Here is a 27813-nt window from a genome sequence, read left to right as displayed (position 1 = left end):
TGCCCTGTGCACCTCAGAAGAGCCTCCAAGATCTTACAGCCCAAAGTAAATGATGAGCTGCCCCCAGAGATAGTGACAATTGGGCGTTCCCCAACCAAGATGCCTATGGTTCATCCAATGGCACAGTAAAGCCCATCAATAAATGAACTGGCCAATGCACATGAGGCTTCAAGGAAGAAAACAAACAGAAAGAAGACCATTGGGTACATAATTAGTGGAGAAGGCAAAATAAAACATTTGTTCTGTAATATCCTCAGCAAGGTGTAAAAACAGATCGAATCCATGAGATAAGAACAGGATGTGATTTTAGAATGGGTCTTCAGAGAACAACAAAGAGCTCATAGAAATTAACAACATAACTAGAATAAAATAGTCAAGAGCTGGAAGATAGAGGAAATCTCCTGGAAATAGAAGTACACTATGAATACGTGAGCAGTAAGAAAGACAAGAACACCAGGGGATCAGGCCTGGTATTCCATCATCTACTGGCAGTTCCAGAAAGAAGAGGTTAAACATAAGAGACTATCGAAGAGTATTTTCAAAGTTGAAGTACATGAGTTTTCTGACTGAGAGAAACCACCCAGTACCCAGCAGAATAAATAAAAAATAAAATTAGACACACCATAATAAAATATCAGAAGACTGGAATAAATAGAAGATCTCAAAACTTTTTAAAAAGGAAAAAAATTCACATAATAGTGATATAACAAAGGCTGAAAAAACAGAACAGAAAGCCTATAGTTTACATCTGAAGCTGATAAATGAAGAATAACATGGAGTGCCTGGGTGGCTCAGTCGAGCGTCCAACTCTTGGTTTCGGCTCAGGTCATGATCCCAGAGTTGTGGGATCAAGCCCCACATTGGGCTTCATGCTGAGCGTGGAGCCTGCTTGGGACTCTGTTTCTTCTCCCTCTGCCCCTCTCCCTCTCTCACTGTTGCTCTTTCTAAAATTAAAACCACAGGGGCGCCTGGGTGGCGCAGTTGGTTAAGCGTCCGACTTCAGCCAGGTCACGATCTCGCAGTCCGTGAGTTCGAGCCCCGCGTCAGGCTCTGGGCTGATGGCTCAGAGCCTGGAGCCTGTTTCTGATTCTGTGTCTCCCTCTCTCTCTGCCCCTCCCCCGTTCATGCTCTGTCTCTCTCTGTCCCAAAGAAAATAAATAAACGTTGAAAAAAAAATTTTTTTAAATAAATAAATAAAACAAACCACAACAATGCCAACACATGATTTACAGTAAGGTTTCTCAACCCCACACCATACTGGTAGCAGCCCCCCACCCTCAGTCAGTCATGATAATAAAAAAAAAAATGTCTCCTGACATTGCCAGATGTCCCTTGGGGGGAAAATCCTCTCAGTTAAGACCTGCTGATTTAGAGAGATGAGATAAATGGTAGAAAAACAGCTTGGGGCACCTGGGTGGCTCAGGCAGTTAAGCGTCCGACTTTGGCTCAGGTCATCATCTCGCGGTTCGTGAATTCAAGCCCCACGCTGGGCTCTATGCTGACAGCTCAGAGCCTGGAACCTACTTTAGATTCTGTGTGTGCCTCTCTCTGCCCCTCCACCACTCACACTCTGTCTCTCTCTTTCAAAAATAAATGTTTAAAAAAAAAGAAAGGCAAAAAGAAAAACAGCTAAGCAACTTGGAAGCAAGTGCCTCTGGGTAGCAGAACCTGGAGGCAAGACAGAAGAGACTCGACTTTTCTTCAGAGCCATTTAGTATTGCTTGGGTTTTTAAACTATGGACATGTGTTCTTTTGAAATAAAAATTAGAACATAGAAATTTGGTTTTTTAAAAAAGACAACATTAAAATGACCATATTATTACATGTGGAGGAGGGATGCTTCCCCAACTCTTCTCTTGCTAAAATTTTTTTCTCCACAACATGACAATGCATAAAGTGAATTTTCTAGTTGTCCAGGATGTTTGGGTAAGGTCCCTGAGCTGAGAACAAAGGGTGTTTATTGTCTCCACATTCTGAATACCAGACCATCTATGCCAAACTGTGAGTGAATGACACCAAACTGTCTCTTTAGTGCGTCACTTCAATAGGATATATGAGGGGACCAGGTATTATGATAATCTATTTGGAATGAGAATTTTCTAGGGAGAGGTGAAAGCACTATCTGTTTCTCCTCCACTGAAAGTCGAGGAAGGAGGGACTGCAAGAGAACCACTCAGAGCACGGGACACATGTCCCTCGAGTTTTGGGGGGTTGTTGCTAATTATTGTAAGAAAAAAAAATCTACAGGTAAAAGGGCATAAACCTCCCATGTAGGCAGCATGGAGAACCGGTGGTCATGGCCTGCACTTCCAAAGTTTCTTGGGGTACAGGTGTCAGGCTTTCCCATTGGATAAGTGGGTGCCCCGGAAGGTCACCTGGCTTGGCTCATTTGGAAGGTACCTGCCCGAGACGACTGCCTACAGAGGAGCATATGGCAGCAGAGAGAACCTGGAAAAGGTGTAAGAACTGGAAGCTGGGAGTTCCTTATTGAAAAGGGATCCCCCCCCCCAGAAAACACAAAAACACCCCATTAGAGAAGCAGCCAGCATTTGGCCATCAACACAGATTATAGCTACACCGGTCAAGTAAGACTATCTGCCCTCATCTGGATTGGGAAAGAACAAAACAGAAAAGATCCACCCCCTGCCAAAGAGATGACGAGGAAAATTGTCTCAGCCCAGGAGGAGGATTGGAATGGAATGATGGACAGGTGAAGACACATCTGCTTAAGTTAACATGGCTTTCACCTCTTCATCATACACAACGGAGAGAAAAGTGCCTATAGCCCTCTGATTTCTAATGATCTCTCCATTTCTGTTTGGTTTTAATCCCACAGGGTTAGCCTTTGCAATGCTGGCTGCTGTGCCTCCGGTGTTTGGCCTGTACTCTTCATTTTATCCTGTTATCATGTATTGTTTTTTTGGAACCTCCAGACATGTATCCATAGGTAAGAGCTTAGCGTTGCTATTTTAGATCTGTTTGGATCTCCGAGCTCTGCAGTGTGCCAAAGAAATAGTGTGTTTGTTACAAGAACCTCTGCTTAATAATAACTTTTGTTACTGCATACTGCCTTAGAAGAATACACTGCCCCCCCCCTCCAGATTTCTAGAACTAATAGCTTTCTTACGATCTTGGCGTAAAGGAAAAAGGCAATTTTCTTGTGTAAAAAGAGCAAATTGTTGAAATTTGTGAGATCTTTAGCTCATGATACAATTTGCTTGTATCTGATTTTTCTTTTTGTTTATTAGTGGCATTGCATGTTCCCAATTTCTATGCACATGTTGCATTTTCATCCTATTTTAGGCTCTGGATTGTACATGATTTTTCCCAGTATATTTAGGATAAGATTTATACAGATTTTGTTAAGTGTTGTTGCTGCATGAGGCTGCCACCAGCAACACATACACGATGTTTTCAGTGGCTGGTGCCGGGTAAAAAATAGCCCCCACACCACCCCGAATTTAGCAGCTTAAAATACTGGTTTCATTATCTTGCACGGTTCCCATAGGTCAAGACTTGGGAAGTGCTCATCTGGGCAGTTCTGGCTCAGGGTCTGTGGTGCAGATTCAGAGCGGAAGCTTCTCTCCATGTGGTTTCCTAATTGAGCTCTCGCACACTCAGGGCCCCAGCACGCGCAACTATTACAGCCGTCAGCTGCATCACTGCATCACCGCCATGTTCCCTAGCCTCAGAAGCCACAAAGTATCATTTGGCCGCATTCTTTTCGCAACTAGCATGTCACAAGTCCATCCAGATTCAAGGAGAGAGGAATTAGCCTACCTCTTAATGGGCAAATGTCCAGGTTCTAGAAGAGTCCATGGGATGGAAGATATCATCGTGGTCATGTTTAGAGAATACGATCTGTACATACACAGCTTACACATAAACCAGGAGCAGAGGCTTAAGGAGAGCAGGGCAGTTTTATGTCAGTGATGAGTTAGTGACCTCACCTGTGTCTCCTTGCGTACCGGCCACAGCCATGTGAGATATGCTCAGCATGATTTCCCTAATGCTTCATCATTTCCAGGTCCATTCGCTGTTATTAGCCTGATGATTGGTGGTGTGGCTGTTCGATTAGTACCAGATGATATAGTTATTCCAGGAGGGGTAAATGCAACCAATGGTACGGAAGCAAGAGATGCCTTGAGAGTGAAAGTCGCCATGTCCGTGACCTTACTTTCAGGAATCATCCAGGTAGTATTCACTGATAGAGAAATGGGCTGTCATTTGTTCATTTGATAGATACCTTTTGAGCGCTTGTGGCTGGTCTACGTGGTGGGCAAGGTCAGCCAGCCAAGGTCCTGAGATCAGGGTTCCAAGCGTTCAGGAACACCACTCCCCTGCATGCCTTCCTTAAGGTGGTATATATTAGGAACTAGCAAGCTTCAGTTGCATACTTTAAAGATTCCAAAAAGCAAGAGAAGTTTAAAGCAGGACTGATTAGTAATTAGTAATCTCTTATATGCTTGAAAGGAGCAGGAGGTGACCTTGACCAAACATGCCCCCAGTTCTGAAGAGCAGGGAAAATATGAGTGTGCCCTCTGCTCTATGGGGCTGCAAGCCACTGCAAACCTTCCCTTGTTTTCTGCATAACCACTGATTTGCGAACCACTTAACTGCTACAGATGCAAGGTTGCAGTGTTAGAAAATGGTCCAGAAAGAACTTGTGTATGTTTTCTGTTGGTTTTAACTTCCTGATCTATCACATGATTTATTTGTTTCTTTGTCATTAAAAAAAAAAAAAAAAAAAGTTTTGCCTAGGTGTCTGTAGGTTTGGATTTGTGGCCATATATCTTACGGAGCCCCTGGTCCGTGGGTTTACCACCGCGGCTGCTGTGCACGTCTTCACCTCCATGTTAAAATACCTGTTTGGAGTTAAAACAAAGCGGTACAGTGGGATCTTTTCAGTGGTGTATGTAAGTAAGCTACTTCCTGACTTACTGCTACTTCTTTTTCCCCTCTGTATTTGCCCCTTCTCTTTTGTATCTCTTTTCCTTTCAAGGCTCACTTTTCTTTTTTCCAAGAATTAAAATAAAATGGAAAAGATTTCATTATTCTAAGACTTTTCTGAGAACCTACAAGGGGAATTAAAGTCCCATTTTATTAATATGTGATACCTCACAAGGAATTTTTTCAACGTTTATTTATTTTTGGGGGGACAGAGAGAGACAGAGCATGAACGGGAGGAGGGGCAGAGAGAGAGGGAGACACAGAAGGAATTTTTTATTAGATCTTTACTTGGTGACTGCCCCTTCACCTTAATTAGCTGAAGAGACCGCTTTTTCCTAGAACCAAATTGTGTTGTCTTTGGGAACTAACATGATTTAAAGGCATTATGCAAGAACACATCTCTCTGAAACTGCTTACTCTAGCAGGCAAAAAAAAAAAAAAAAGTAAATCTATAAAAGATTTAACTAACACAATTACCCATTTAATCTAATAAAATATATGTAGACCCTTGCACCCAACTCAGAGAAAATATAAATTATTTGCAAGCACATAGGGAACAATGGTGAGAACTGATCATGTTGAAACTGATCACAAACTCTAAAAATTCAATTATTTTTTTCACACAGTGCAATATAATTAGCAACCAATAACTAAATACAGCTTTAAAACCCCCATACATTTGGGAACCAAAAATCCTGCTTCTAAATATTCCCTGAATAAGGAAGAAATTATGAAATATTTAAAACCAAATGACAGTTAAGATACTACATATCAGAAGTTCTGAGATGCTGCTAAAGCTAGTCTTGCCCAGAAGGACCAATGGCCTTTGTGTAGGTATTTCTGTGCCTGTCAACATGCTGAGCACGGCAGTGGGTGAACAGAGATGGCCCTTGCCCTCTTAAAGCCCACAGTCCAAAGAGAAGACGGATAGTAAACCATTAATTGCATCAATATGTAATTAATTACAAATTGTGTTAAGTGTTACGAAAGTTGAATAGGGAGTCCAAGAAAGTCATTTTGAGAAAGTGACGTTTAAATTGATTCCTTGATTGATTAGGAATGGAATCAAGCTTTAAGAACATTCCCTGAATAACTAAAATCTTCGTTTCCCACAGTAGCTGATAACATGCTTCCTACTCTGAGATTTCTCTTAATGCCTCATCACAAAAGAAATAGAGCAGATAAGCACTGAGCGTGCCCTAGACATTGACAGGCAAGGTGTGGAGCCTGGACTCAGTGTAACCTACTCTCCCAGAGTCCGAGCATATTGGGGTGCTGAGGCTGCAACCCTCGGAGAAAATTAAGTGACTTTTCTAAGTCTCTGGGCTTATTCCAAACTTCAGCACTCTATTGCCTTTGAAGTGCACCTGATCCCTCTTTCATCTGCTAACGTGACTTCTTTCTCCCTCTTTCACCTCCAAAAGTCCTTTCTATGTATTTACCTTTGCATTATTTTGCTGATATCAACCCCTAATCCCTTCCGAATGCTCAGGACTCAGCTTAAGGGGTACTTTACTAAGTATGATAATACTACATTAAGCCAGAACCAAATAAAAAAAACACCAACTATAAGATTGTTGGAAGGGCACCTGAGTGGTTCAGGCAGTTGAGAATCCGACTCTTGATTTTGGCCTGGGTTGTGATCCCAGGGTCAGGGGATCGAGCCCTGTGTCAGGCTCCGCACTGAGCATGGAGCCTGCTTAAGATTCTCTCTTTCTCTGCCCCTCTTCCCCACTCATGCTCTCTCTCTCTAAAACATAAAAGCTAAATAAGATTGTTGGATAAGAATTACAACCATAAAGCTATATGACTGGGTAAAAATGCCTCCTAATTGGTGAGAGAGAGAGACATTTCAGTCTGAGAACTTTTAACTAGAAATGCACAATAAGGGGATGGCTGGTGTGAATTCGTGCACTAGTGTCTCTGTCTATTCAGGGGCCATTGCCTGATGTAAACATCCAGTGTTCGCTGTGTTACAGAGTACAGTTGCTGTGTTGCAGAATGTTAAAAACCTCAACGTGTGTTCCCTAGGCGTCGGGCTGATGGTTTTTGGTTTGCTGTTGGGTGGCAAGGAGTTTAATGAGAGATTTAAGGAGAAATTACCGGCACCTATTCCTTTAGAGTTCTTTGCGGTAAGTCAACTTGGGCCACAGGTGCCTAGCCATTTGGGTGAGGGATTGGGACAGGGGAGGAGCAAGGAAATTCTACCTTTTTTTCTCCCAGTTCTGCCAAGAGAAGGTTAGAATTTGTCAAGGGGAACTTTTACAAATATATGGACAACAAAGAAAATCTATTAGAGTATAGACAGGGATGATTTTTAAAATACAGATGAAAGCCATCCCTAAAAATTTTAATATGAATTACCTCGGAGTGATGAGATGATGGGAGATTTTTCTTCCTCAAAATTTTTATTGTCTGCTTATTTTATAATGAACACACATAACTTTAATCACCTGAAAAAATTAAACTGTTTCTATTTTGAAAAGAGCAAGAGACGAAGGTTCCCATACTTTCTTGGTTCCTGGCACTCCTAGGCCAAAAGAAATACTGAGCAGTTCCATTTATTAAGTAGTTAGGTCCAAACAACTTAATACATATTTACATCTAACAACTTGGGAACTATTGTAAAAATAATGCACATGTATTGAAATACTATATATTCTATTACATTCTTAAATGACCACAGTTGTTTGTTAATAATGTTACCTTACTGTTGGTTCCCTGCAGCAGCCACCACTGTGAGGGATGGCTGCCCGCCCTGGCCAGCCCTAATTCTCAACTGAATGACCCACCCAGAAGGTTCTATAGCAACAGTTCTTCAAGATGAAGAAAATTGCTTTCTGTCCTTCTTTTATTTTTCTGTTGCACTTCAGTAAGGGTTGTATTTTACACACCGATTAAATCTATGTCCTGACCATCCAGGAAGGGCTCATGCACAAAGGCACTGTGACCCTGGCTGTAACTGAGATGGGAGAAGACCACTGCGGGGGGCTGGTGGACACCTCTAACCACAGTCGGTGCTGCCGATGTGGAAACAGGGTCAGCAGAAGGATTGTGGATCCAAACATCCATTTTGTAATGACACCCTGTCAGTATACTACCCTCACATACACTTTTCAGCATCCCTAGTTCATGCCATGTTAGCCAGAAACTCCTTTCAACTACAAAAGGCAAAGCCAGCTCCTGAAACGTTTTATGGCTCTTTCTGTTCACAGTCAACTAGCCGAAGCAAAATAGAAAAGAACTCCAGACCACAAGGAAACTGTAGAGTCCATTTTAATTTTGTGGAGAAGAGCCATTAGGAGAAGTTAGAAATGCTGGAAGCTAACTATAATTCTTTTTAAACTGAAAGCTGAAAGGGGGACTAGATTTTGGCTTGGCTAACAAACTGAAACTCACTTTGGCAGTGGTTGAATTTTCATCTATAAAAGACACCTTTGGATTTATGTCTGTTTTAGGTGGTGATGGGAACTGGCATTTCAGCTGGGTTTAACTTGCAAGAATCGTACAATGTGGATGTCGTCGGGACACTTCCTCTGGGGTAAGAGAACAGTTTTAAGTAACAGTGTGGTTTGAGTTATCAACAGATCTGTTATTGTTTCTAACTCTTGCTATAGTATTCTTACAATCAAAAATATCTCTTTTTTTCTACATACCAAATATCTGAAATTTTGGAGTGTTTTCCTTTGTAGTGTGTATGTGGGTTTTTTTTTTAATCATGGTAAACACACACACATACACACACCAGAAAATTTATCATTTTTGTCATTTTGAAGTATATAGTTTAGTACATTAAGTATATTCACATTGTTGTGAAACAGATATCTCTATCTATATCACATTTTGTTTATTCATTCATCCAACAATGGACATGGGTGTGCAAATATGTCTTCAAGACCCTGCTTGCAGTTCTTTTGTATAAATACCCAGAGATGGGATTGCTGGATCATATGATAGTTCTGTTTTTAACTTTTTGAGGAACTTCCGTGCTATTTTCCGTAGTGGTTACACCGTTTTACAATCCCACAACAATGGGATGCAGTGTTTTCTTTTGTTTCCTATTATTTAGCACTTCCTGGTTTTTAAAATCTGTCCTTAGGCGGCATAGGAACTAAGAGCAAAAAGACCTAAATCTAGCCTGACACTTACTAGCTGTGTGACCTTGGGCAAGTTGCATCTCCTCTCATAGCCCTGGTCTCCTCCAGGTTAGCACAGCAATCAATGCCTGTCTTGAGGGTAACTGTGAAGCTACAGGAGCTAGTGCACATAAAACACCTGGAGCGCACCTGGAAAATATTTAAGACATGTTAACTGGAAGTTCTGTGGCTCTTTATTTCAACAAATTTTCTAGTTTCAAATGATATATGCTTTGTCATTAATATTCTTTTGTCTAACTCTATATTTAAAAATGTGTACTATTCTTGGGGCGCCTGGGTGGCTCAGTAGGTTGAGTGTCCGATTCTTTGCTTCGGCTCAGGTCATGATCTCGCAGTTCGTGAGATCAAGTCCCATATCGGGCTCTGTGCTAACTGTGCTAATCCTGCTTGGGATTCTGTCTCCCTCTCTCTATTCCTCTGCTGTTCGCTTGTTCTCTCTCTCTGTCCCTCTAAGTAAATAAATAAACACTCAAAATTTTTTTACTATTCTCTTTATATTTGAAGACACTAGAGTAACTATGAGCTTCTCACCTCACTTGGTTCCTCTCTGACATGCTCTGGCTATCTCTGCATCTCTCTGTGTGTCTCTGTCTGTCTCTTGTACTGTCTCTTTCCCTTGCCACCTCGTTTCGAGATGAGCAGAGTCAGATGCCCAGGTGCTGGGCATTGATGAACCTGGCCTTGCCTCTGGTACCATCTAAGAATCTCCTGGGAGGCACAGGGGTAGAGGCTGCTCTTCAAGCCAGAGTTCACCCCCAACACCCAGAAGCAAGTGTTAAAGGAGGTAGCACGCAGTGCACTTCAGAACAATGGATTGCGGTCATGAACATGTCACTTACGATTCCCTGTAAAGGTATAACCCAGTAGTAACACTTGGTTTTCCATTTGGACTTATAACTTATAAAATACTTTCATACCCACCACCTCCGCTGGTGCCCACAATAACACTATTGACATATGTCCCCTCCCCATTTTATAAGGTGAGAAAGTTCACTGATTTAGCATCTGTTTATTGAGTGCCTAGTATGTGCCAGGGACACGGCCATTAAAAACAAAAGTAGCCACACAAGCAAAAAAGTGTCTGCCCTCATGGAGCTTATATTATCCAGGGGAACAGGGGAAGGGGATACAGAGAATAAATAGTGAGAAGTGCTGTGAAGACAAGAGAGGCCAGGTAAGGGATGGGAGGGGCTCAGGTGGCTGTGTGAGGTAGGCTATCAGAGAAGGCAACATTTGAGAGACACTGGTGAGTCCTAGCCTGGACCCAGAATGCCGTCATCCAGTACTCAGTTGTTGGCCGTTTCTGTTACCTCACACCTGGGTCTCTAACATAATTAGTCATGGATAAACATTAGTCTTCGACTAGATCCAATACATAATTCTATTCAGTAACTAATCAAATAATTTGATTACATGTGAATTCTACCCAAGACATTCCTTTCCCTATTGCATTGTACCCAAATATGTTGCTTTTCCTCCATGTGTGAGAGCCATGTTTTATTTATTTATTTATTTATTTATTTATTTATTTATTTATTTTAACATTTTATTTATTTTTGAGACAGGGAGAGACAGAGCATGAACAGGGGAGGGGCAGAAAGAAAGGGAGACACAGAATCTGAAACAGGCTCCAGGCTCTGAGCTGTCAGCACAGAGCCTGACGCGGGGCTCGAACTCACGGACCTCGAGATCATGACCTGAGCCGAAGTCGGCCACTTAACCGACTGAGCCACCCAGGCGCCCCGAGAGCCATATTTTAAAGGAAGAACAGGTTTTTACCTTTTCTAAAACTTGGCCACCCTTTCTGGAACTTTGCCCAAAACCAAGCAGAAAACAAAGAATGCTTCTCTAACTATGTATCTACATATCCTAGTACTGTTTCAGTTATCTGTGAGTCTTACTGCTGGATAATAGCTCCGAAACGAAGTCTTAAAACAACATCCGGTTATTTGCTCACAATTCACAACCTAGGTAGGGCAGCTGGGTGGCTCCGCCCGGGGCCTGTCATGCAGCTGCAGATGTCTGAAGGTGTGCCTGGTGCCAGAGTCTCCACGAGGGCTTCACTCATGTTCTGATACCTCAGGTGGAGGGCTGCAGTGGCGGACAGCTGGCTGCCATCTTCTCCCCACGTGATGACTCCGGCAGGGTAGCCAGAGTCTTTCACATGGTGGCTCAGAGAAACAAGACAGAAAAGCAGGAGGTGCCGAGCTGCTAAACGCACTCATATAGCGTCACTGGAACCACATCCAGTTGGTCGAAACCAATCACAAATCCAGCCCAGATTGACCAGAAGAGAAACAGATTCCTCCTCTACATGGGGGGAGCAGCTCCCACAAGTATGGGAGGAATGGTTGGTGGCCATATTTGAAAGCAAACTACCACATTTATCTATACACACACAGTACAGTGTCCAGTGACAGTTGACTCTTTTTGCTTTTTTAATGTTTATTTTTGAGAGAGAGAATGAGCAGGGGAGGGGCAGAAAGAGAAGGGGACAAAGGATCCAAAGCAGGCTCCATGCTGACAACAGAGAGCCCGTGGGGCTCGAATTCACAAACCATGAGATCATGACCTGAGCTGAAGTTGGATGCTTAACCGACTGAACCACCCAGGCACCCTGACAGTCGACTCTTAAAGATCCCAGCCATGGCAATGTATCCTGTTTCTTGGTTTACTTTCCTTAACTCATTCCAGAATATGTTCTTTTCTCATATTCTTATTCTGCAATCCCAAATCTGCTACAAGGTCTTCCCTCTTGGCTAATGCTTCTATAGCAAAGTATAAGGGAAAGACAGTAAGTTTTATAGTCAGAGCTCCTGGGTTTGACTCCCTACTCCATCTTGGGCAAATTATTTAACATCTGCAAGGATCCATTTCTTTTCACCTATAAATTAGGATAATAATGGCATCTATCTAACAGGATTGTTGTAAGGACAGATAACATAGGTCAAGTATATGGCACATAACATAGGCTTAGTATACATTCGTTTTTTTTTTTCCTTCTCTCCCTTCCTTTCCCTCCCAGAACCTGAGACACCACCCCCTTCATCACTAGGATATGACACAATAAGAGAAATAGTTGCAGGGAGGCAGGTTCCCATGGTTTTTGTGGTACTTGGTGGATGAGCCATTTGACCTTGGACAAGTTGCTTAGTTTCACTATGCCTCATTTTCTTCATCTGTAAATGGGGAATATAGTGGTGCCTAGCTCACAGGGCTAGCAGAGATAAATAAGCACAGAACTTGGCAGAGAGGCAGCACCTAAAAAAATCATGGCTATTGTAAAAAAAAAATAATAATAATGTAGTACATGAATTAATTGTTATTTAGACCAATGCCTTGAATTGGATCAGGTGCCTCTGAAAACCTCTGTCGCCCCTCCCCCCATTCCATTCTGGGGAATCCCTATTCTGTTCCTTTACGACAAGGGTTCCAAACTGTAAGAATGGACCACAAAAACTGGGTTCTCCACTGGCCCCTCCAATTACCCAGGACTCCCAGGTGAGTCCCAAGGAGTATAATCTTCTGTTGCTCTTTTTTCATGTTAGAGACTCACCTGAAGGGGGCCTAGAAAGCAGAGTCCTTACTTGAAATAACAAGGGGGAACAGTCTGGATAGTCGTTCTCCTCTCAGATGGCCCTTGTTGAGCACCCTCCCTGAGCTCAGACTTGGGTTCAAATGTCTTGTGCCATCTGAGCACTTCGCTGACCCTCTCTTCCTGTTCCATGTCTTACTCACACCTGCCATACAGGGTGTCATGAGGTATGAGGTTACTCCTTTTCTAAATAAAACGGCATCTGATGTCTCCTGATAACCCATTCAGGTAGAAAGCTGGTACTCTAGGGTTGGGGCCTAAAAAGAACCTGTGTGTGTCAAAGAGGGCTCTCCTTTTTGCCAAAGCAGAGCAAACAAATATCCAAGCATTGATCGCCTCATTTGCAGATGATGCCCTTTTGAAATGCTCCCCTCTAGTTGCATGTTTTTTCCCAGTGGTCACAACGCTCAGGTTAAAGTCAGCTTGACCTTTCAGGCTACTACCTCCAGCCAACCCGGACACCAGCCTCTTCCACCTCGTGTACGTGGATGCCATCGCCATAGCCATTGTTGGATTTTCAGTGACCATCTCAATGGCCAAGACCTTGGCAAATAAACATGGCTACCAGGTGGATGGCAATCAGGTAACGATCATTAATTCCCTGCAGATACTTCATTGTGGTATAATCATCCTGCTATGCTACATAAGGCAAATGAATTGGATTTCTCTATCTTGATAGAAAAACTTCTAGTTTGATGATGTATTTATTCAACACTACATTTTTTTTCATTATTTATGTGCATTAGATCATTAGAACACTGAGGTACAGAGTCCTACCTCATGTTACAGCTAGGGGTCTTGTTAGGAAGATGAAATCTCTGATCGGAGGCTCTCAGTTTGCCACACTCTGACAGACGTTGGCCCTGTTTTTAAAGCTCACAGCCTGAGAAGCAAATGTTGTTCTAGAACCATTCTATTCTACAGGAAGACTTCTCTTTGTTCATTAAACTTGGAACATATGATTCATCACTCAAACTCCACATTATATTCTTTGCCACCTCCTTTTATAACTATCTACTGACTCACTATCTACAGATAAGGTATTTAATCTGAATACCATAAGCCATAATTTTGGCATGACAATGACTATTTTAACACACCATACATTTCTAAGAGAAGATTATATGCTCCGCGTTCACTCAAGACACAGTGATCCAACTAGGAAGACAGGACGTATCCCTGAGAGCAGGACTCACTCACTGGTCCTAGGAGGACACTGTGGCATGTGTCAAAGAGCAAGAGATCGAGCATTTAAAAGATGCCAATGGTTCTATACACCAGTAAATTACTCGTAACAAAAATATTTTGTCCCTTGCTGCAGTTTTCTTAAAAAAAAAAAAAACCATTTTTAGTGTAGGAGAGTGTGTTTAGCAAAGAGGGGACTAGGTAGTGACTGCAGCTTTTATCTCTGACAGAACAAGAACTCTGTTTTTCTCCCACCTTAACTTATTCAATAATCCCTATTTTAAACTCATGCCCAACAAACTCTTGTATCTAGGAAGAGAATGAAGAGACAGCTCCTACTGTTGAAAATGTGTATTAAATGGGCCATCATGCCTTTTTTCCTGAAGAATGACTGACCTTGTGTGTGCTTTGTTTCCCCCTGGAAAAGGAGCTCATTGCCCTGGGACTGTGCAATTCCATTGGCTCACTCTTCCAGACTTTCTCAATTTCATGCTCCTTATCTCGAAGCCTTGTTCAAGAGGGGACTGGAGGGAAGACACAGGTGTGTACGCAACTGGCCTCTGAGGACTGGTGATTTGGGGTGGTAAACTTTAAATTTTTTTTTAAGTTTATTTACTTTGAAAGAGAGTGAGAGAGCTGGGTGGAGGGAGGGAGGCACGGAGGGACGGAGGGAGAGAGAGAGAGAGAGAGAGAGAATTCCAAGCAGGCTCCACACTGCCAGCATGCAGCCCACCACGGGGCCCAATCCCAGGAACCATGAGATCATGACCTTAGCCAAAATCCAGAGTTGGACACTTAACCCACTAAGCCACGTAGGCACCCCTGGGATGATAAACTTTAATCCCTTGATCCTATTTTGAACCCCAGCAAAACGTCTCTGTCTGAAGATTGATGCTCCAGTGAGCTGTGTAGTGAATCAGAGAAAGGCATGAATGATTGAAGCAAATCCCAGGAACTGAATCTGTAGGAAAGAGGTATATTCTCCAGTTAAATTGAAAATTCTACAACAGCACTAGTTGCTACCAGTAAACCTCAAAGTTCACACATAGGATGTTGTTATGAAAGCCTGGGACTGGGTATGGTCAGGATGCCAGCACCGTCCAATAGAACCTTCTGTAGTGACAGAAGTGTCCACTGTTTTGCACCATCCAATATGACAGCCACGAACCACCCGTGGCCCTTGAGCACTTGATATGTGAGAAATGCAACCAAGACCTGAATTTTTTAATTGTACCTCATTTTTATTTTAAAAACGTAATAGCTGCATGTGGTTGGTGGCTACTACATTGGGCAGGAGAGTCTCATTTGACTGTTGTGGGTCTCGAGGCAGCACCATTATCTCCTTTCCCTCGCCCCTGGCAAGGGCATTTTTACCAGGGTATTTAATCATTTCAGCCTCTGTATAGAAGCTCTAAGAGAGGGGCACCTGGGTGGCTCAGTTGGTTGAGTGTTTTGACTCTTTATTTCGGCTCAGGTCATGATTTCACGGTCATGGCATCCACTGAGTGTGGAGCTTGGGATTCTCTCTTTCTCTCTCTCTCTCTCTCTCTCTCTCTCTCTCTCCCCCCCCCCTCCGTCCCTCCCTCCCTCCCTCCCTCTGCCCCTCTTTCCTGCTCGTGCTCTCTCTCTTAAAAAAAAAAAAGTAAATAAAAAATAAAAGCTATAAGAGAAACCGAACTTCAGAAAGGGAATGGGAAGGAATATTGGTGTATGTAATGGTTTTGATGACTTGTTTGAACCCATATTTTCTTGATCTTCCTGCAGTGATTATCAAAACACTAAGATCACCTCTGCCCCACCTCTTACTCATGTCTCCTAAAAGCCCCTTCTGTGTGTCTTCTCTCATTCAGCTTGCAGGTTGTTTGGCCTCACTAATGATTCTGCTGGTCATATTAGCCACCGGGTTCCTCTTCGAATCATTGCCCCAGGTGTGTAGCTTAGATGTGGGGTGATCTTTTTCCATGTGTAGGGATTTTTCTATTTTATTTGTTTGCATTTCTGTGACTGTCTCGTGGGTTTTTACTGTAACCCTAGCAGGGTGGTGTGAGAAAGGCCAAGGCTGGGGCCAGGATCCTGCTCCACAGTCTACAGTTCTGCCCCACAATCTGGATCTTGGGAAAGCCATCTCAACATCTCTGGGTGTCCGTTTCCTTATCTGCAAAGTGGGGGTTTGGACTGATTAATCTCCAAGGTCCCTTCTCTCTTTGATCTTCTGTGACCTTATACTTCCATTAAAAATCTAAGATGGCCTTCACTCCTAAGACATTTGTTTGCTGATCTATTTAATCTAGTAGAGATCAGGAATGATATGGAGTGGAGAAAATCATAACCTAGGAAGACCAGGAGTGAACTAATTCCTTGAGTACCAAGTTTAATTCTGAACCTCTTGACCACCATGCAGGTTTGCTACTAGGATATATGCCTGGTTTTCCAAGGCCCATTTTAGCTAACCAAGTCCTGAAAATCCAGGTGTTCATGGCTCCAAATGTACCATCACTGCTGCGTGGGAAGTGAGTGGGGAGAGGATGTGGGGAGGGCAGCAGGAGGACAGTGAGGAGCCAGCAAAGGGGGCTCTGTGGACACAAGAAGAGAGGCACGCATCATGTGCTCTGTTTCAGGCTGTGCTGTCGGCCATTGTGATTGTCAACCTGAAAGGAATGTTCATGCAATTCTCAGATCTCCCCTTTTTCTGGAGAACGAGCAAAATAGAACTGGTAAGTAACACAGGTGATTGTTAGGTTAATATGTCATACAACATGTGGATGATGCTGATAAAAATGTGAGAAAGCTACGTTAGTGAAGTTATTGTATGTAGTATCAAGTTAGGCAAGGTTAGGTACTATGTGTATGTGTGAGGGGAGAGAGAGACACTTAGGAAATTTTTACCATGATTCTACATAAATCTTTCTGTCTTTTGTTTAGACCATTTGGCTGACCACTTTTGTTTCCTCCTTGTTCCTGGGATTGGACTATGGTTTGATCACAGCTGTGATCATCGCTCTGCTGACTGTGATTTACAGAACCCAGAGGTGAGTGTACAAATTGGGATGGATGTGGTTGTCCTGCCTGAAATTGTGGTGTTGACTTTAAATATATCCTGTTTGTCAACAGACACCATTAGACTGTCAGTATCTTGATTGTGGAGGTGATGTTCCCGGAGTCCAGTATCAGGTGTATAGGGTGTATTCTCTGCAAGCTTGTTGAGGGAATCCACCCAGAAAAACAGCTAACATTTGTATTATATATTCTGACTCACACAGTATTTGTGCATACCTGCTAAGAACACCAGAGTATTGTAGCAAGACCATGGAGTGTCAATCAAAGACCTTGAGCCATATTCTGGCTTTGCCTCTGACATTGAACAACTCACTCCACTAGGCCTCAATTTCTCATCCACACGACAGTGGAAATAAGCCTCGTACATTGGATATAATAAGGTAATATGAGGTACTCAAATAGTATCTGTCATCATTACAGTACCCAATTTGAGCCACCTTGTCCTATAAAAAGAGGAGGACTCTCCAAAAATAATGTTTAAAATCTATTCAAACCAAACTGAAGAAAAGTTCTAGGCTAATTTGAAATTGTTCATTTTCTCCCCACACCTTCAGCTGACTACCACCCCCATGGGTCAGAGCCTCTTACGGGAGACAAAAAGAAAAACTCCTCCCCTACTTAAGAATAAGAGTAGGAAGATAGTTGTGTCTACTCGGTGGATGAGAGTTTGAGTTGCACATTCCCTGGCATAGCTTGAACTTTGCACAGTTCACTTTTGCCCCCATCTTTAAATGCCCGAGTCTTTTGTCCTAACCCAATGGTGGGGTGTGGGGGGGGGGGGGGGGGGTGTGTGTGTACGGTCTGTGTAGTGTGAGGTATATGTGCTGTGTATGCATGTGTCGTGTACGTTCAGGGCAGGGTGTGAGGGCCTGGATGGCACTGGGATTGTGATACTTATGAACCCTCTGCAAAGGTACCATACAAGGATCAAGTGCCCCCGAGTTCACTAGCAAGTCCCTACATGACATGTAAACATGCCAAACCTCATGGTTGAACCACATACAGGGGCCTCAACACACTGGTATTTTAATACACTTTCTCTCTCTTCAGTCCCAGCTACAAAGTGCTTGGACAGCTTCCTGACACTGACGTGTATATTGATATAGATGCATATGAGGAGGTAGGACATTTTTCTGTCATTTTAAATGGTTGTAAGTATGTCATGTGATCAGCTGACTATTATTTTTATGTAGGGCGAAAAGTTGGGGGCTGGAAAAGAAGGAAGTGTAGTGGTCAGAGCGAAAAGCTTGCACTTCAGGGCACCTGTTTGACTCAGTCGCTTTGGCATCCGACTCTTGGTTTTGGCTCAGGTGATGATCTCACAGTTCATGGGACCGAGCCCCCGTCAGGTTCTGCACTGACAGCACAGAGCCTACTGGCGATTCTCTCTCTCCCTCCCTCTCTCTCTCAAAATAAATAAATATGTTTAATGTTATCAAAGAAATATGACAATGTGTATTTTCAAGGCTTTCTTCTCAGAACTCCTTCCTCTACATGGGGTAGTGACAGAATTTTATCTGAACACCGTAAGAGGGCCTTTTGTGACTTTTGTGTTGATTTTCAGGTTGGAGGAGGGAGTAGGTGCAGTTTGACTCTGAAATATTTCCACGTGTTAAATTTGCTCACATTTTCTTTCTCAGGTGAAAGAAATTCCTGGAATAAAAATATTCCAAATCAATGCCCCAATTTATTATGCAAATAGCGACTTATATAGCAATGCTTTAAAAAGAAAGGTGAGTCATGAGAAATGGATTATTTTTGAGGGGACCTGTGGATTGACAGGGGTGTGAGGGACACTCAAATGTCTTCATATGCCTTTTATACTATATCATTCTCTCCCTTTCTCTCTTTATTGTGGTAGAATACCCAGAAAATTTACCACTTTTGGTAAATTTACCATTCAGCACATGGAATTGAGTACATTCACACTGTTGTGTACCCAACACCACCAGTCATTCTTGTTTATCATATACATATACTACCTTCTCAAAAAAATTTTAAGAAAAAGAGTGAAAAAATAATTTTAGATTTCCTACTCTTCAGATCATGTGGGTTCCTCTGGTCATGGTTAGAACTTGACTCCACACTGCCCAATATACAGAATATCTCCCCGTCAACCCACATAGTCTCTTAGATATAAGAATCTGAGAGTAAGTTTGAAAAATGTTACTTTAAACATTCTCTTCAATACTTTGGCGTACTCACTGCTGCATCCTGCTAAATATACACAGGAATAAGGAAAGTTACTCATGCTCCTTTAATGAGAGTGACTCAGTTCACAATATCTGAGGGAAAGGTAGAGGTGGGGGGATTACTTGGCATAGAAAACAGTCACATGGGGAGATCTGAAGATTAATTGCATTTGGTGGGTTCCTGGGAGCCAAGACATGATTTCGCATATATTGTTCTTCTGTAAAGACTGGAGTGAACCCAGCGCTCATAATGGGAGCAAGAAGAAAGGCCATGAAGAAGTATGCTAAGGAAGTTGGAAATGCAAATATGGCCAATGCAACTGCTGTCAAAGTGGTGAGTGGTCTCTTCATTGTAATTCTCCCTCCTCTTAATCTGCACCACCCCCCACCTTTATTCACGATGGAAGCCTTAACACAGCAGGAAGCCCCTAAAATAGGAAAGCTTAGAAACAATCTAAGTATCCTCTATATTATTAAAGATACATAATAAAGTCAGCCATGTGAACACTTCTGAAAAAAGTAGGGATATGAGCCCTGGAAAACATTTGTTTAAATTAAGATCACACAGTACCTTAATAAATTTTTACCATGGGTGCTTCATATAGATTTATTCAGCTGACAGTAAACAAACAAACAAACAAACAAACAAAACCCACACACCTCAAAGGCTGGATTTTGCTGTTCAAGCCTTATGGTAACTCATGGTCATGCTGAAGTTCATGGAACTATTTTAGAAATGGGGAGAAAATGGCTATGATGACAAAGGAGAGTGGATTTCATTGGACAGAAACAAGAGGAGGAAGAGACGAAAAGAAACTGAACTAACACTGAATGTTATGTACACATCCTCTTTCTGTCACATTGCAAGGCTGGGATGTGGCAGTCATTTTAGACAAGGTTTGGTAGAGTCAGTAGCTTGACAATATAGGGACTCATTTTCCCCTATAAATGAATGTGAGCTGTTCATAGACTTCTGGTTTGGTGTAACTGTTCACAGGATGCAGAAGTCGATGGAGAAGATGCCACGAAGCCTGAAGAAGAGGATGACGAAGTAAAATACCCCCCAATAGTCATCAAGAGCACATTTCCTGAAGAATTGCAAAGATTTATGCCCCCAGGGGATAACATCCACACCATCATTCTGGATTTTACACAAGTCAATTTTATTGACTCTGTTGGTGTAAAAACTCTGGCCGGGGTAAGCATCATCTTAAATGAGTGGTTTTCGTATCTCTGTTGCCATCAGTAAAATGAGAGTTGAACTAGGGTCCCTTTTCAACTCTTAAAATTCTTCTTTGTTGTTGCTTTTTTCCACTTTTGATGGTGGAAAATTTCAGAACTATACAAAAGTAAGGAGCATAGTGTAACGAAGCCCCATGTAACTATCACTCAGCTTCGACAGTTCATCAGTTAATGGTCAGTCGTGTTTCATTCAGCCCACACCCGCTTTCCGCTGCTTTTACTTTAAAGCACATCCCAGTCATCAGTCACCTCTTAGTGAATATTTCAGGATACGGCTCTACAGAGGATTCTTCTAAAAATCAGTACCTTTATTCCACCTACATAAAATTTAACAAGAGTTCCTTGAGAGCCCTCATGATCACTGTCCATGTAAAAATTATATACAAAATTAGTTTTAAATGATTAGCTCAAAAATGCATAATTTTTTAAAATGCATAATTACTGAGGCCCAGTAGCTCAAGCGAATGAACTAGTGTCTTGTATCAGGAGATACATATTGGTAGAAAGAGACTTGCATCTGGCACGGAGTCAAGAGAAACTAAACTTTATTTCAACATTATTACAGATTGTAAAAGAATATGGAGATGTCGGTATTTATGTGTATTTAGCAGGATGCAGCGGTGAGTACATTTCTAGAATGGGGAGAAGCTTTAACACTTTAGTTTTGTTACTCTTTTTTTAATAGCATTTTAAAAGTTTGGAAAGATTGGGGCGCCTGGGTGGCTCAGTTGGTTAAGCGACCAACTTCGGCTCAGGTCATGATCTCACGGCTTGTGAGTTCAAGCCCCGTGTCGGGCTGTGTGCTCTCAGCTCAGAGCCTGGAGCCTGCTTCAGATTCTGTGTCTCCCTTTCTCTCTTTCTCTCTCTCTCTCTCTGCCTCCCTTGCTTGCTCTCTGTCTCTCTCTCAAAAATAAACAATAAAAAAAAAAAAGTTGGAGAAAATTTTCCCTTAATTTTTGTTGTTGGCAAAAATGAAAATTATTCTGAAAATCACTCTAAAGCTAGCTTTGAAATTAGCCACTTCCGGGCACCCCTTTCACTGGGCCATTGTGGCAGGCCTCCTGACCTGGATGTGGAAGGAAGGAGCTTATAAACCACTGTTCTGGGCTGGTACATTTAATGATTATTTAAAGGCTGCCTTAAACATAGTTCTATAAAATCATTTAGGTTTTTCCATACAATGCCTGCTATTTTTGCTTTATATTAAATTTTGGTTGAAACCAAAAAGTGCTTGAAAATGAAATCTCCATAGACATCGCTTTTCACCTGCCAGATGGGCAAAAAGGAAAAATGTCTGCAAACATGCTCTGTAGGCACCCTGTGGGACAACAAGTGCTCATAGACACTACTGCTGGGAGTGCAAAATGGAACAGCCTCTGTGGAGGGCAGGGCGGCATGATCTTTCCCAACTACAAATGCACTTAACCTTTAACCCAGCACATCCAGCAATGTGCTGCATGTATTCAAAATGACACATGTACGTGGTTGATCAACTGTGAGCAGTTGTAGAAACTGGTTACTGTCTATAGAATAAAGGACTGGAAAAACCTTAAGCATCAAAGAAAAGGACCAGTTCAATAAACTAGGGTATATCCACATGATAGAGTATCATGTAGTGGTAAAAAAAAAAAAAAAAAAAAAAAAAAGTAAAAAATATCCAGAATAATCTATATATAATGTTAAAAAGATACTTTGGGGTAAGAAGAAGGGGAAAATAAGAATATATATATTTGTATTTACTTATATCTGCACAAAGAAATACTGAAAGAAAATGCGAGAAAGTAGTTTCCTGCAACTGGGGTGTGATATCACGGGGACAGGGATTGGAGTGACACTTTTTACTCTATTACTGTAGTATTTAAACTACCTAAGAGTGTTAATTTTTTTAATGTTAGACACCGATAGCCAAAGTGTGGGCTAATTTTCCTTTCTTCTTTTATAGCACAAGTTGTGAATGACCTCACTCAAAATCGATTCTTTGAAAATCCTGCCTTGAAGGAGCTGCTGTTCTACAGCATTCATGATGCAGTTTTAGGCAGCCAGCTTCGGGAGGCGCTTGCCGAGCAAGAAGCCACGGCTGCCCCTCCGCAGGAGGACTCAGAACCCAACGCCACTCCAGAAGCTTAGAGGAGGAATCCAGCTGGGATGGGGTACGAGCCTCTGGGAAATTACTCACTTACACATTTTAAGTACTAGACACTAGACGTCCCCCCGCTAAGGGTAAATGCTAGTAGTCAAGACTTGATTTGGAGGGTGAATGACGCACATAGCAAGATGTATCTTACTTGTGTTTTTTTTTTAATTGAATTATTTCAAAGATAAATTGTCCCTCTTGCCTGCATTTACTGTGCAGTGACATTCCTGTTACCCTTTAGTGTTACCTTTATAAGCCGAGCGTTCCAGAAGTTATTTCCTTTAAGTGCTTTACGTACCAATCATATATGCTTTCACCAGATGGGTAGCATCCTTACTTTGGTACTTGCTGGTGTACAGACTTTCTGTAATCAGAGCTAACTAACAGAAGGGGCACACCCACAGTTTTCTAGAAGTTCTTTAAAAATAACCTTTTATTACTAAAGAAGCATTATGAGTGCAATAAAAAAGAATAGAAAAAATAAACAAAAGAAAATAAAAACATTATATTGCTACCATTCAAAGATTATCACTAACACCTTAAGGCATATCCTTCCAGATCTTTTTCTGTGCATATATACTTACATTTTTTAACCAGAGTAAGATCATATTCTACATAGTGCTCTGTAAGTCATTTTTCAGTCAACAATCCTTGTTTCGTCATCTGGAATACTTTTACCTCAGATAATATTCAGGTTTCCCCATTTGTCCTCAAATTTATACTTGGGTCTGTCCAGACTAGTATCCATTCTGTGACCTGCCACTACAACTGGTCATGTCCCTTCAAGTCCCTTAAGTCTATCTTAATCCAGTGCAGTCCCTTTTATAACATTAAGTTGTTGAAGAGAGACTGGGGCAGTTGTCCTGTAGAATCCCCATTTTGTTCTTTCAAGGTGTTGTATCGCTTGTCCCTTTATTTCCTGAATTACCTGTAATCTAAAAGTTTTATCTAAAAGCTTCATGGATTTGAACAAAACATTTTTTTTTTGCTGGAATATATCCTAGATGAGACACATGCTTTAAATCTCATCACATCAGAAAACACATAATATCTAGTTGACCTACCACTAAATGATGCTGATAGCCTCATCCCCCACTTACGTTTTCTCCATTGTGACTTGTGAGTTTTCTATCTGGTTTTCCTTTGGCATTGAATGAATGCCCAGTTCCCATTAGCCATTCACCCAGGGGTTTTAACAGTGATAATCCTTGCCTAAATCAATAATTTTATTAAGGCTTGAGATTTTTTTTTCCATTTCTCTCATTTCTTCAGCACTTATTAGTTGGTGTTTCTTTGTAAACTACAGCTATCCCTCCTCAACCTGAGCTATTTGGTCATCCTTAAATACAATCCTTTCTTACTGGAAAGGCAGGTTAAATGCTTTATTTTTTCCATTTAATTATCAACTTCAAAGTAAGGAGTTGGTTTAACGGGCAATGACATAGTAGGCTCTTTTACATTTCTCTTTTTTCGGTGTAATCATAGGCTTGTGTATTTTTACGTTTTAATGTTCCTCAGTCCATTATAATAATTCTTTTTGGTGCTCATTTGTCACTACTGTGACCAGTAGGCGCCCCTAGAACTTCTGTTGCTGCTAATAGTAAAGTAACCTTAAAGACCATGTATTTAAGAAAGCTAATTTCTTGATATAATTTAGTATCTTCCTTGGAAGTCCATAATAGTTATTAGTTAATTCTTATCAGACCCAGGGGGGGTAGGCCTATGAATGAGTAAAATGCCTATTTCAGGCACTCTTCATAGTTGTTCAAGTGGGGGGAGAACTTTAAGCCAATTCGCCATTAAAAAGGTCTTGCTCTTGTAGTTCTAAGTACTACCTCACTCCAAATCAAAGCACAAGTATTAGCCAACCTGCCTAAAGCCTTCTCTGCTGAGATTTCCTGCTAACAGTCCGTTTTTCAAGTATGTTTTCTTACTGACTTCTTTTTAGTTTTCATAAAGAAAACACTGCCAGGAGAAAAGTGGGCAGATCCCAGGAAAGAGTCGTGTTAGCATGGGTCTAACTCCAACCAAACCCTATGGTTTGTTTGCTCTAACTCTCAGATTTTGCAGTGACTTGACTAATTTAATCTAAAGTGGACCCCCTCCTTTCTAATCAGTACTTAATGGAGATCTAGAAAGAAATGAGATTTTCACCCAGCTACTTCCTTTGCAATCATCACACGCAAGATCAGATACATCTGCATTCTGATACAGACTGCCTTCTGAAGGAGCATGTAGTTGTAGCACCTCAGCTTTAGTGGAAGCTTTAGAGGGTCTGCACCATTTCCGCCACTAATGCAGAACTTAAAGATTCTAAACAATGTTATAAAATACTTCAATGCATTGACTTTAGCACCCGTCTTCATCAAATGCTTTACATACAGAAATTCACATCCTAGCTGTTGATAGATTGAAAGTAGGGTACAAAAAATAGTATTTATCTGTATTTACAGATTTGTATTTAACTTTTCTGTTCCTTAATTTTCAACCTATTTTGAATAGATTTTTACCATGTACATAAAAAGCACTGAAGTCTTAAGGAAAGTTTTTTGTTTGTTTGTTTCAGCGAGCCTCTGAGGATGTAAGAATGCATTTCAAAATGTTTTATCTATATGTAAATATGTTGGAATGTTTTACTTAAAATTATTTAATATAGTAGAAAATTTCCTGACCTTTTTTACTTTAAGTTTGCCTCTTTGTTCTTCTTTCTGGAGCTCAATAGCCAGTAGCGTGTGCTTCCTATGTGTCTCAAACCCTGGTTCAAATTCAGTCTCACTGCCCTGTCAAAATGAGCATAATCCACAATGATAGATCTAGGGACTTGGTTGGTCTTATTTTATGGCAATATGGGAGAGCCCTGTCTTCAGGAAGGTCCCATATAGAGAAGTTGTCTTTCTAAAATCCTACATGATAGGATAGTGGTTGATTTCTGCCTCATGGATGGATGGAATATGTAAATAATTGTGAACCAGGACCCAGAAAATTAATTCATGTCGTAGATATGGACTCTGTATAATGGCAGCTTATAGTGGGATCCCATTTGCCAGTCCCATCTGCAGTGGGACTCAGAGAAACAAGGATATGAACCTCTGCAAGCCCTGGGAGTTCTTTATAGTTTTCAGGTAACCCCTAAAACCCCTATAGTTTTCAGGTAACTCCGTGTGGTTTGATCCTGTATTCTTACCTATTTAACAGAGAAAGGAGGTACCTGCCTCCAAAGGTACATTTTGAGAAAATGAGTCTTCCCTGGTATGTGCGTGGAGTGGGTAACAAACCCAAAGAATCTGCCCTGGAATGGGTAGGTGTGTTTTTCTGTTTTGGGGGATGTGGGGATGGGGTGGCGTATGCCCTTGCGGAGGCTGAGGGAGAGGGAAGGGAGTATGTAATGTGGTAGGGAAGGCTTGATCTGTTATGTCTGCCCCTTTAAAGATAGTAATCAACTTAAAATTATCAGATCACACAAAACTTCCTTGGTGTGAGCCTGTGCGCGGAGTGTAAAAAATGCTGTTGGTCCTTTTTGGTGTACCTTTCAGGAATGCTTTTAGGAGTCCATATATTTAGATTTGTGATAATATGGTTTGAGTGTAGATAAAAGTTGGGTTGAGAAATGACAGAAGTACCTACCTTAATTCTCCAAATAGCCAACCAAAATGCATGGGAGGGTTTTGAAACCGCTCAAATCCCAACAACAGAATGTTCGAGAGCTTATTAGCATTGTAGCAGGTAACCTGCCTGCTTATGGACTTGGATTTAATGAAGCCTGAGCATCTCAAAAATTTATCTGCCTTTGAAAAAAAAGGCACACCAGGCTCTTCATTTCACTTTATGTAACAGATGAACCTGAGCTTTGTGGAAATTACATTTTTACAAACCCATCACATTTTTACAGTGTTTTTTAAAAGTATTTTCTAAAGAGCACTACAGCATTTTTCTAGAGTCATCAACTCTTTGTGTTTTATCAGCACTGATTTATGTATGACATACACGTGTGCCCATACACACGCATATACACATGTGTACGTACACACATGTATTTTAGGTGGAGGGGGTTACCAACGAGTGTGTATTTTATCTTTTAAAATGGGACACAAAGATGCTAATCTAGATACGGTGGGGCAGAAACACCCAAATTTTTCAAATAATTGTCGGTTTGATGTGTGGTCAGTTAGATTTTCAGCATGTAACTGAGATGTCAAGATTCTCCAGAGTCTAGAATATGTTAGGCCTGAGTGAGCTCAAGACATCCTCCAGTGTGAGTCATCTCAAACTGGTGCACAGAAGTATGTGGCTACGTGAAAACATGGTAAGACTTCAAACAGCGTGATCTAAATGCTTGTTTCTCAAAATCTTACAAAAACATACATCTTCAGTTATTTACCTGAGTATTTTATTATATGCATAACACCTAGAAAGGGTTCATCCTATTTCATACCTCACGAGAGACCAGGGCAGGCTTGGAAAAATTTTTCTGATCAGTTTCACAAAAAAGAAAAATGGAAGACAGAAAAGAATGCTGGTTGGATTTTATGAATGAAGAGCTTTCATTTTTCTCTTTGAAAATGTTCATATTTTAAATACTTCAACTCAATACTCAAAGCATTATGTTGTCCACTTTTTCTCTGAATTAAAATGTATCCAGCTCTTGCTATTTTGCATTACTCATGAACATTGAACTGCAATAAAAACAGTCTTTATGGTGCCTGGGTCTCAGTATTTGGGCGGGGAGGATAACTGTGGTGCAAGACAAGAGGGGATTTGGTGGCGGCTGAACAAGAAAGAATTTTAAAGGGATGTGCTGAGGATCCTAATTCAATTTTATTTTTAGAAATACCTCACTTCACCAGAAGTCTAACAGGAATTTTACTGAAATTTTAAACCATTAATTTACAGGATGAAGTATTTCTCTTTATGAAACCAATGGTGTATATATTTTTCTTTCTGCTTTACTGCTTCACTGGCCATTAAAATCACTAATTCTTGATGAAATTGAAATTGAAATCAACTCAAATGGCAAAGCAAAACCTAAGACATCAGATGCTTCTTCCACTTTAAAAAAAGTTTGGCCAAAGTGTTATTATTTATTCGATGTGGTAGGAAAAAAACAACAACATGTAAACACATGTGGTCCTGTGCCTAGATGGGCTATTGTGATGAGGGGCAGAAGAGCAGGAAGGTGAGGAACACAGGCGACAGAGCCGACGCACCTGGACGTTCAATCCCAGCTCCAAGTCAATCAGGTAGGAAAGCTTTGCAGGCATTACATCAACATGCATGAGACCCGCCTCACCACATGGGAGGATA

At 41.4% G+C, this 27813-nt stretch overlaps 1 protein-coding gene across 2 annotated transcripts in view; it reads left to right on the top strand.

The window, feature by feature from the left end:
- Window positions 1–24598, top strand: part of SLC26A5 (solute carrier family 26 member 5) — a 49265-nt gene extending 24667 nt beyond the window's left edge. For both annotated transcript variants that reach the window (XM_040472864.1, XM_040472863.1), the window contains 16 exons: window positions 2837–2947; window positions 4028–4194; window positions 4752–4916; window positions 6930–7082; window positions 8409–8491; window positions 13138–13285; window positions 14315–14428; window positions 15738–15815; window positions 16506–16601; window positions 16810–16916; window positions 17995–18064; window positions 18585–18677; window positions 19363–19470; window positions 20134–20334; window positions 20944–20998; window positions 22321–24598. In XM_040472864.1, the coding sequence (XP_040328798.1) occupies window positions 2837–2947; window positions 4028–4194; window positions 4752–4916; window positions 6930–7082; window positions 8409–8491; window positions 13138–13285; window positions 14315–14428; window positions 15738–15815; window positions 16506–16601; window positions 16810–16916; window positions 17995–18064; window positions 18585–18677; window positions 19363–19470; window positions 20134–20334; window positions 20944–20998; window positions 22321–22505 (1934 nt within the window). In that variant the 3' untranslated portion in view covers window positions 22506–24598. The remainder of the gene's footprint in view (window positions 1–2836; window positions 2948–4027; window positions 4195–4751; window positions 4917–6929; window positions 7083–8408; window positions 8492–13137; window positions 13286–14314; window positions 14429–15737; window positions 15816–16505; window positions 16602–16809; window positions 16917–17994; window positions 18065–18584; window positions 18678–19362; window positions 19471–20133; window positions 20335–20943; window positions 20999–22320) is intronic.
- Window positions 24599–27813: the final 3215 nt, after the last annotated feature.

The sequence above is a fragment of the Herpailurus yagouaroundi genome, unplaced genomic scaffold (genome assembly GCF_014898765.1).
Source record: "Herpailurus yagouaroundi ecotype Mexico unplaced genomic scaffold, PumYag 100, whole genome shotgun sequence".
NCBI lineage: Eukaryota > Metazoa > Chordata > Mammalia > Carnivora > Felidae > Herpailurus > Herpailurus yagouaroundi.
This window is presented reverse-complemented; position numbering and strand designations above follow the sequence as displayed.